This window comes from Protopterus annectens, chromosome 7.part1 (assembly GCF_019279795.1).
Source record: "Protopterus annectens isolate FY-2018-M chromosome 7.part1, PAN1.0, whole genome shotgun sequence".
In the NCBI taxonomy this organism is placed as follows: domain Eukaryota; kingdom Metazoa; phylum Chordata; order Ceratodontiformes; family Protopteridae; genus Protopterus; species Protopterus annectens.
Window position 1 is genome coordinate 498,205,370 of NC_056740.1, and position 11,352 is coordinate 498,216,721.

General features: G+C 41.9%; 1 protein-coding gene across 1 annotated transcript in view; it reads left to right on the forward strand.

Moving 5' to 3' along the window:
• Nucleotides 1–10,889, forward strand: part of CAMKV (CaM kinase like vesicle associated) — a 1,209,710-nt gene extending 1,198,821 nt beyond the window's left edge. The window contains exon 11 of the mRNA XM_044078939.1: nucleotides 9,893–10,889. Within this exon, the coding sequence (XP_043934874.1) occupies nucleotides 9,893–10,177 (285 nt within the window). The 3' untranslated portion in view covers nucleotides 10,178–10,889. The remainder of the gene's footprint in view (nucleotides 1–9,892) is intronic.
• Nucleotides 10,890–11,352: the final 463 nt, after the last annotated feature.

Genomic DNA, 11,352 nt, shown 5'->3' on the forward strand with positions numbered 1-11,352 from the left:
TTAAAATGGCTGAAGATTTGATCTCTTGAATCAGGTGTTCCCAACCTCCACCCGACAAAAGGCCTAGACAAGAGGAAGATTATGCCTCCTCTGATCAAGTGTCTATTTCCTCAGGCTCCTCTGAGGACCAGGATTACTCCTTTGCCCCTTATGAAGATTCTGATGCTGAGGATTCTATTCCCTCAGCTTCACCTCCTGAAGACTACTCCTTTGGGGAAACTTTACACACTATGAGGGAACATTTTCACTGGGAAGGTCAGGACTACTCTGACTCAAAGAAAAGGCTCAGAGAGTTTCTTTTACTCCCCCAGCACAGACCACTTGCCATCCCCCCAGTTTTAGACATTGTGGATGATGTTTACTTAGAATGTAGTTTGAACCCAGATTCTCTGCCTCCTGCTCCAGCCAAACCAGACAGATACTATAGAGTGCCTGACTCCCACAAATTCCTTTATAAAAGCCCTGTTGCTGATCCAGAGACTATCTCCCAGGGTCCCAAAGGGGCTAAGGCTTCTATGGTAAAAAATCCTGTACCCTCTGAAAGGGACTCCAGAGCACTAGACAGATGGGGGAAAAAGGTTTACACCTCAGCCACTCTAGCTATGAGAGCACTAAATTGCCAATTTCACATGCTAAAATATCAGCAATTTCTAATGTCTCAGTTAAAACAAAAAATGAGCACACTCCCTCAACAGTCTGAATTGAAAGAAATGCAGGATCTGTTGCATGCAACTGAACAGGTGGGCAAACATACGTTACAATGTGGGTTTGATTCTTTAGAGGCTTCCTGCAGAGCAGCTGTCACTGGGTCTGTTATACGTAGGCATGCTTGGCTAAAGGAACAAACTCTGCCTGATCATGTTAAAGCAAAGCTTTTAGATGCTCCCTTACAGCAAGATGTTCTTTTTGGAGTTAAAGCAGAAGAAGTCTTAAAGAAAATGGAGGATAATGTAAAATCTATGCAGACAGTTAAAGATTTTCTACAGGTACAGCCACCTCGCTTCAGCAGAAATTGGCCAACAAAAAATTGGTCCTTTCCAGCTACTGACAGACCACAGAGGGGTAAATACAGACGTCCAAGAGGCAGAGGACACCCACAAGCCCAATAGAAACCTCGACAATGGGGCACTGCAACACAGAAGGGAGGAGAAGACAAGCCCCAAACTACTAGAAGGCAAACTCAATGACTTACACCTCATCTGGCCAAGCAACACTCTCTTGGCAGCTCCCTTGGGAGGAAAACTCACACTTTTTTCAGACAACTGGCACACTGTCACAAAGGACAAATGGGTCCTAGACATAATTTAACGAGGATACAGATTCCATTTCCACACCTTGCCAATGAAAAGAGGAATGCCAAACCTGCCACAAAATCAATGGGCAGAGGCACAAAAACAAATTACAGCTCTCATGGACATGGGAGCCATTCAACTGGTACCTACATGGGAGCAAGGCCAAGGATTTTACTCAACTCTTTCTAGTCCCCAGAAAGGACAATGCCTGGAGACCAATTCTGGACCTTTCAATTCTAAACACCTTCTTACAAGTACCCAAATTCAAGATGCTAACACTACAGCAGCTTCTTCCCATGTTGGGCAAGAAAGCATGGCTAGTAACGTTGGACCTCAAGGAGGCATACCTGCATGTCCCTATCAGGCAAAGTTGCAGAAGATACCTCCATTTCATTGCAGGTTCAACCCATTACCAATTCTCTGCACTGCCCTTTGGCTTATCCACTGCGCCCAGGGTCTTCACAAAATGCCTGGCACCAGTAACTGCATACTGCAGACAAAGAGGAATTCAAATATACCCATACCTGGATGACTGCCTCATCAAAGCAGAAAGCAAGGACATCCTCTTACAACATTTGGCTTTTGTAAAACATCTTCTAAGTTGCCTGGGGTACACAGTAAACGAAAAGAAATCAAAACTAGTACCCTCACAAAATATGACATTCCTGGGTGCCAGCTTGAATACAATGGCCCAGAAGGCTTATCTGACACCAGACAAACAACTACAACTGACTGAATATTTCAAAACAATGGCAACAAAGACCCAACTCCCTGCAAGAAAAATTCTGCAGGCCTTGGGCTTCATGGCATCTTGCATACTACTAATACCATTTGCAAAGCTGCATATGAGGAAATTACAGTGGTACTTAAAAAGCGTATGGTCTCAACACAGCCACAGCTTGGACACAACGATATCTCTCATTCCCTACCTACAACAGGAGTTTCTATGGTGGTCACAGGCATGTCACCTCAACAAGGGTCAGCCTTTCACCTTGCCCCCAGCCAGGCAAACTATGACAACAGATGCATTGGACTACGCCTGGGGAGCACACATGGCAGGACAGTGCGTTCAAGGCATATGGACTGCAGATCAAAGGAATCTGCACATCAATCAAAAAGAGATGCTAGTTGTACAGAATGCTCTGACAGCCGTCAAGAACCTATTACATCCAGGACAACTCACAATAAGGACGGACAACACCACAGTAATGTGGTACATAAACAAGCAAGGGGGTACACACTCCTACCCTCTATGCAGGCAAGCAATGACCTTGTGGAACACAGCATTGGCTTACCAAGTTCAGTTGCAAGCTCAATTCCTGCCAGGAAAAAAGAACACATTGGCAGACGACCTCAGCAGAAACATCATGGATCCCCACGAGTGGAAACTGGATCCTCAAGTATTTGCAATGATAACTCAAAAATGGAGCCTTCCAGACATAGTCCTGTTTGCCAGCCCCCAAAACTATCAGCTAACAAAATTTTGTACAAGGACACTTCACCATCAAGCTTGGAAAGTGGACGCACTCTCATTCAGTTGGAAAAACCTGACAGTATATGCCTTCCCTCCATTGACTCTCCTCACAAAGGTGCTTCTGAAAGTCAGGAAGGAGAGACCACGACTGATACTCATAGCCCCAGACTGGCCACGCCAGCACTGGTACCCGCTATTAAGGAATATGCCCAGGGCCCACCTTGGATTTTACCACATTGCCCATTTGCTCACACAGCAAAACAATCAGATTCTACACAGCCAGCTCAAAACTTTAAATCTGGCTGCATGGCAAATCACCTAAGCATCCAGCCAGCTCTTCTTTCCCAAGCAGTTATGGATGTTATTCTGGAAGCTAGGAGGCCCAGCACCAGAAAGGCCTACTCGGACAAATGGAAAAGGTTTTGCGCCTGGAACCAAGCTAAAGGCCAAAACACACTTCAGCCTCACCTGCCTCAGATTCTACAGTATTTAACTGAGATGTTACACAAAGGACTTTCTTTTTCTTCCATTAAAATCCACGCATCGGCTATTTCAGCCCACTACAACACAGATCCACCCTTATTTTCACATCCACTTCTAAGGCAGTTCCTCAGAGGGGCAAAAAACATTAGGACCCCCAGGAGAGCACCTACACCAACATGGGACCTCAATTTTGTTTTGGAAAAACTTACGCTACCTCCTTTTGAACCAGCTTTCTCTGCTGATCTAAAGTTTATATCATGGAAGACTGCCCTGCTGCTAGCAATAACTTCAGCCAGAAGAGTCTCAGAGCTACAGGCACTAATGGCAGTGGAACCTTTCCTCATTTTCCATCAAGACAGAGTTTCTCTACGAACTAATCCTTCATTCATGCCTAAGGTGGTTTCCAGTGTGGCTTTAAATCAAACCATCCACTTACCCACCTTCTTCCCAAATCCACAGAACAAAGGAGAAAGACTCCTGCATTCCTTGGACATTCACAGACAACTTCGTTACTACTTGGATAAAACTAAGGTTTTCAGAAAATCTGACCAGATCTTTGTATCCTATGCTACAGCTTCACAAGGGAAGGCTGTATCAAAACAAACCATTTCCAAATGGATAGGGCATTGCATTCGTTTTTGCTATACCCATCATGGAAAACCAGTTCCTGCTACCATTAGGCCCCCACTCTACCAGGGCAACAGCTACATCTACAGCCTTCCTCAGGGGGGTTCCAACCAAGGAGATTTTGGAAGCTGCAACTTGGAGTTCAGTACACACCTTTACCAAACACTATCACTTACCACTTTACTCTAAGACTAGAGCTGGCTTCGCCACTGCAGTTCTGCAGGGCCTTCTAGCCCCCTCTAACCCTCTATGACTCCTCCACCCATCCTTAGCTTTGGGATTCTACCCAAGTGTGATGACTGCAGCAGGGTAACACGATGAACATAGTACAGTTTTGTACCTACCATAAATGTAGATGTTCGAGTGTACACCCTGCTGCAGTCCAGGTTACCCTCCCTCCATCCCCTCTGACCTAACTGGCTAAATCTCTACAATACCTTCCTGATGTATTTGCTTTTAGCTGGAGGGATTTTGTGTTTGTGCAAAAATTTCTTAAATTGGTACTAATTATTGGCCACCTTTTTGGGGGCACCTGACATCTGGGGCAAGAAAAACTGAAGAAAATGGCGTCGGATGCATTATATATATACCCCTGGCGCACTGACGTCAGGGAAGAAGCGACAGCAACCGACGCCGGACCAAGACTTTGGAATTCCGGACGACTGCGGGACCACCTGACGACAGGATAACCCAAGTGTGATGACTGCAGCAGGGTGTACACTCGAACATCTACATTTATGGTAGGTACAAAACTGTACTTTTTGCTTGGGATGGCATGATCCATGCATTCTTGTAGCTGCCCGTAGAATGCATTAGTAAAGGATTTTGCAGCTTGGACAGTGTTATCCTTCAGCATGGGGGCTTTGAAACTTTCCACCTCGGTCTTAAGTAACATGAAGTTTGCTTTTGAAAAGTTTTTCACGGTGGTTTTCTTGTCCGGGAGTGGGGGCGGAATATGAATATCCAAAGTGATTTGTTTATGGTCAGATCTAACCAGCGAGTGGTTGACCTCTGGTGTGGAACACCAGTCGCCCATGTTGGTGATGACCAGGTCCAATATGTTGTCCAGTTGAACCAGGACGTTTGAGTTTATAAATTCTAGGAAAAGTTGGGCAAGGGAGTTAGTACTTGAGTAGTTCTCCCAGTTAATGTTTGGGTAATTGAAATCACCCAATATTTGGGTGTTTGGTAGGACCTTTATGTTTCCCAGTGTTTCCAGAAATGCAGAATGGGGGTCCTGGGACATGGTGGATGATCTGTAGCAAGCTACAATTTGAATTTCAGTTTTGCCCATTGTTAGTTGCATGTGGATGATCTCTGAAGCATTGTGCTGTGCCACTAACCTGGATGTGTGGGTATCCTTGATGAATATGGATACGCCCCTGTCTTTTGTATTTCGGTTTGGGTTCTGTGGCCGACACATATATATATATATATATATATATATATATATATACATATATAAAATAAAAAAAAATAAAACATAAATATATATATATATATACACACACACACATACAATAATATAACTTTAAATTTATGGCCGACGTCACCACGCATCACCAGGGTAAAGGGGTGTGCATGGTGATGACATCAGCTTTGTGAGGCAGTGCCTGACTGCCTGTCTGACTCTTAGAGACATGGGAGAAATTTAAAAAAAAAAAAAAACTTAGTTGTTAACAGCCGCTGACTTGCGGGGACTGGGGTAGTCTCACTTTTCACACCATCTGTGGATTAGTTTGTTGTAAAAAAAAAAAAAAAGGATGTCGCTTGGAAAGATGTCAGTCTGGAGGTTCCCAGCCTCAAACTAGGTCTTCAGGGTAAGCTTTAAACCAACAAAAAGGCAGGAACACCGGAGAAGTCTTGAAACTGTGGAAACTTGCTTGTTTGTTTCAGAGTGTAGTTCCATTAAAATCTTCAGATCTGAAGAAGTTTTTGAATATGAAGAGGAGAGCAGCAAAGCACTTATCATCTGTGGATTAGGTCAAAGTCAAAGTAAACTTTATTGTCATTCAGAAATCACACAAGTGCAAAAACTGAATGAAATTCCTTGTCTCCAAACTCACTGTGCAGACAACATATAGACTATTTTCGCAGACATTTACACATATAACACCTATCACATCAGGAACATGCAGATAGACAGAGTAATATTGCACATAGTTAGAAACACATTTTTACATTTTTTGCAGTGAGCACTTACTTGCATGAGACTTTAGTATTTCACAGGTACTTGGTTATGACATTGCATTGATCCTTGCAAAGAAAGAGACATTTGCGTATTGCACTGTGAACATTAGAGTATTGTACTATGAACCTTAGAGTATTGCACTATGGTTAATTTACTAATTTGCAACATGTATTGCACTGAAAGAAGAGATATTTTACTGCATTGCTACTGCCCTAGATGGCCTATAAGTTACAGTCATAGTGAATATTGCACTAAGTATTAGATGAGCCTGGTACCCAGGTTAATGCACAATTCGAGACAGTTTCTACTGACCCAGGTGGACATCATGGAGTGTAGTGGTTACTGGAGTTCAGCAGCCTGATGACATTAGGGAAGAAGCTGTTCCTGAATCTTGTAGTTCTGCACGTATGCTTCGGAAGTGCTTTCCAGATGATAGATGCAGGAACAGTCTGTAAGCAGGGTGAGTGCAGACTTTAATTATTACTCTGGCCCTGTTAAGACATCTGGATAAGTACAAATCATGGATAAGTGGTAAGGTGGTCTTGATGATCCTCTCAGCTGTCTTCACCACTTTCTGGAGGGATTTGTGCTCAGAGGTAGAGCAGCTTCCATACCATACTACAAGGCTGTTCATCAGGATTCTTTCTATAGCACCTCTGTAGAAGGTAGTGAGAACTGTCGATGGGAGAGTCTCTCTCCTCGGCCTTCTTAAAAAGTGCAATCTCTGGTGTGCTTTCTTGACTATGGCATCTGTATTTGTGTTCCAAATCAAGTCCTCATCGATGTGCACTCCCAGAAACTTTGTGCTTCTCACTCTTTCCACTGTTTCCCCATAGATGGTGAGGGGAGAATGTTCCTTATGATTTTTCCTGTAGTCCATAATTATCTCTTTTGTCTTGTTCACATTTAGTGCTAAGGTGTTATTTCCACACCAGGTAATCAGTTGTTCGATGTCATCTCTATACGCTGTTTCATCGTCATTACTAATGAGGCCCAGTACTGTTGTGACATCAGCAAACTTGATGATGTGATTTGTATTGTACCCGGCTGTGCACTCCTGTGATAACAGGGTGAACAGCAAGGGACTTAGTACACATCCTTGTGGAACTCCAGTGTTAAGAGTGATGCTATCTGAGGAGTTATTTCCTATCCACACTTTCTGAGGTCTGTCTTTGAGAAAGTCAAGAATCCAGTTACAAAGTGGAGTGTTGACACCTAGTTGGAGTAGCTTCATTACCAGATTATGATGCTGCTTTTCGGATTTGGTTTGAATATTGCATTTTATTACACTTTGCTTGGCTGTGTCATCCTTGAACTTTTAAGGATTTTTGTATTTAATGTTGGTCATGGTGTCATCCGTTCTATCTTTTTGTGATTTTAATGGAACTACGCTCTGAAGTAAACAAGTAAGTTTCCATGGTTTCAAGACTTCTCTGGTGTTCCTGCCTTTTGCACTGTGGATAGCAGTTATACACTTTTCTTTGACATTTGGGATGCAGTTATAAAGATGCCAATGCACTTTGTTAGCTATTATCACTAAATTCCAGTCAGTGAGCGTAACCGCACCAAACCCTGCATATGCTGAGTTATATGGGGTGATCTGAGGGACTGTGTGTCTGTGTGTGTGTGTGTGTGTGTGTGTGTGTGTGTGTGTGTGTGTGTGTGTGTGTGTGTGTGTGTGTGTGTGTGTGTGTGTGTGCTTAATTGTTCCCGATTTTGCCTAATGTTTTTCTTGTCTCCATTGTAATACACAAAATTATGGAGGGTCTTGGCTGATTTGCAGTTTTGCATGACTTTCCCCAACTTGTCGTCCCCCCCCCCTCAACATACATGTGTATCACACAGTCACTAGATGGATGGATGGATGGATGGATGGATGGATGGATGGATGGATGGATGGATGGATGGATGGACTTGATTAATGCATGGGGTGGGATGGTGTACTTAGAAAAAACACAAGCAAGTCAAGGTTTCATATGGAAATATTAGCAGAATGGGAAAATGAGATAAGAAGTGGCAAATTATCAAATTAAGGGGCATGGAGCTTGAAAATTGTAGTGATGCACTATTTATTAAAAACAAATCTGACTTGGTTTGCAAATGGAATGTTTGCAAAGACATTTTTGTTAGCTGTTTTCTTGAATTACTATGGGCTTGGAATACAGGTATATTTGTGTTGTCTGCATATTGGACCTTCCTTGTTTTTTACGTGCAGAGGCTGCCATAGCTTCCAGAGAATCTGTGGATGTTAATGATGGGCAGACTATCTCACCAGACTTGAGCTCTTTGCTTGGCAATTTAGCTTAATTTAATTTCATTTCATTTGGGCTGCTAACCCAAACACTGAGTTCACATGGCTGTGACTTAGTGAAGCTTCAGACCATACCTCTCAGTCTCTCAGAGCAAGAAATCTGGACACAGCCAAAAATAATGGTAGTAACTAAGGCCCAAGAACAGGGACAGATTTTAACTATTGCTCCTGTAAACTCAGTTGCTATAATAACAGGTTTTGCTTTCTTATACATTTTCTGAGGGATATGAAGTCTGAAATTCAAATGTCTGCCATTTGTTTATTATTATTTAGTAACTTTAATCTTCTTCTTGTTATCCCACAATTCCACTGGAGTGGGCAGGGTCACATGATTACATATGCAAATATTGTATTAATCAGAGTCCCATTTTTTGGCCAGCTGTGCCTACTTTTCATGGGCCTTTGTCCAGATTTTTGATGTTTCCAGGTTGAGATGTGCATATAATACGAGTTAATTTCTATCTCAAGTAGGTGAGGTCAGTAACCCTCACACCTGTCAGATGGCCTTTGTTTGTGACTAGAAGAATTTCATCTTTGAAAGTCCAAAGTGCTGTTATTTTGCTGTGTCCTGACCAAAAGTCATGTTGTTTGTGTGAAGGAATATTGTGTTTTCTGATGTATGATGTTGGTTGTGTAAAGATGAGTTTCTGGGGGGTTTTCCTTGGGTGGAGAGAATGAAACTTAGTGTGATGGTTTGAAGGGACTGGTTTGTTTTAGAAATGGATTAACTATGGCAGTTTTCCACACCGAGAGTGCAGTGTTTTGAGTCAGGCATAGGTCGTATGTATGTTTGGGGGGATATATAAAATCTCTGCAGATGTCAGCTGTCTCAACCTAGGAAACTGTAAGTATGTATTTGGTCAAGCAGAGGTTCCACGTCATTGCTTTTCACTTGTTTAAAGAAGAAAAACAGTAGAATATTAGGAGATTTGAAAGAATAGCTTTGAGAAATGGTGCTGTTAGATACTGTTAAATTCATTGAGAACGGCAGGTGGCATAAACGTGGCTGTGGAATTTTATTGGGTTGATGAGGGTGATCTACCTGTTAGCTGGCTGATTTCTTTCAGAATAGTTTAGGAGTTTTGATTAGACAGTTTTATTTTGATTTCATGAGCTGATATTTACAATATCTTATGGAATATTTTGCTAAGTTTCTGAGCTTTGTAAACTTTATTCTAGTGTCTTGGGTAGGGTTCTTTTTCGTAGCTGTGCAAAGCTTCATCTGTCAGTTTAGATCTGATCTGGCATACACAGTGAAGCACTGCATTCAGATTTCAAAATTTCATTCTACAAAGTGTAGATTCTATCTTTGACAAAAATCAGAGTCCTCTCTTTTGGAATTTCATAAATGATTAATTCCATTCTATACTGACTTTCCAAAGCAAAAAATGAATATGCATTTATTTCACAGCATTGTGTATGGCATGGAAATAGCTGTTCAAACAATTTAAATGGGCTTATTGTAAAGGTAACTAAAGATATAACAGTGAACCCTGTCTCTGTTTTAATTGCAGAAAGCTGTGAGAGTTACAACGATCATGAAGCGCCTTCGAGCCTCTGAAATGGCGGATTCAGCAGCCTCCCCCCTGGCATCGGTAGCAGCAGCAGCAGCGGCGGCGGCACCCGCCTCAACCAGTGAATCAGAGAGCAAAAGTCCAGAAGCTGAAGCCCCCAAGACCCAGCCTGATAATTCTGCAAAAGTGGGTATTACTGTGGAGGAGCCATCACCACGGTGTAACGGTGATAGTGGTCCCACCCACAGCCCAGCTGTTGAAGCCTGGGACAAGCAGACTGGGTGATCACAACAAGTCTCCAAGAAGGGGGTTTATTACTAATGTAATATAGTTGTTGGCATGATGTTGAGATCTTTGCTTCTAAAGAGGTAAAACTAATTAAGTATTCCTAACAGTGCCACACCCTGAGCCTAGCGGCGCTTGTCTGAGCAATGAAATGCTATGGACCTGAGCGGAGCTGTACTAAATACTTTTCTGCTCCCCTGTTGAGCTTACACTCCTTCTCCTGTTCCCAACTGCGCATTTTTAGATGTACAAAAATGACTGTACGTGTGTGTGCAAGAAAGAGAATGCAAGTGCGTCTGCAGACACTACATTTTGTTACCCCACATCCCATTTCTGATCACATTGTAAGTGCCTGACTGTCTTTCTTTCTGCAGGCACACAGTTAAAGATAAAACAATGTTGTGATAACTTAAAACTACAGCTGTTAACGGTACAGTGGGTTTTAGCTGAGGGTGGTCCTCCCCTAGAGTGATTTATAGCCATTCTTTAATAATAGTATGTATTGCAAGATTGCTGTTGAGTATCCTTCATTTTTCTGCCTAGACCCTTCTTACTTACCAGTGCATGGACTGTCGCTATTTATGTGTGTGAATGTCTACACGTATGTATGATTATTTGTATATATGAATTAATTTATTTAATTTATTTATTTGTTTGCTTATTATGAACTTTTGGCTATATAACTCACTGCAATAAAGCCTTTTTAAAGGTTTCCACTTTCCATTTATCAGTTGTTAACCATTTACAAGTAAGTGGACAGAGTTTCACAGATTTGCACACAGAGGGTAGAAGCCATTATTATGTTACATAGTACAGATACACATTCTACTCATACGTAATGCACAATTACTACAAAAGAACCACGTGTTCAAAAACATCACAGAATATCAGCTACAAGACGTTATGGGTTCTAAATATTAATACCCTCATACAGATATTTTGAATCTAAATATCCTACTTTTTCCCCATGTTTTAAGATTTCTCCAAATTATATAAATTCTGTACAATATCAAATGTTTTCACTTATGTTTTTTTAGAGAGGCTCACTATCAGATCTAAATATATGGTGATCTGGGGTAGAACTCGAGCTAAAAAATGTTTATGAATATTTTATGCTACAATTACTTAAACTGGGTACCATCAGTTTACTCACATATGATATGGGAATATGCTGC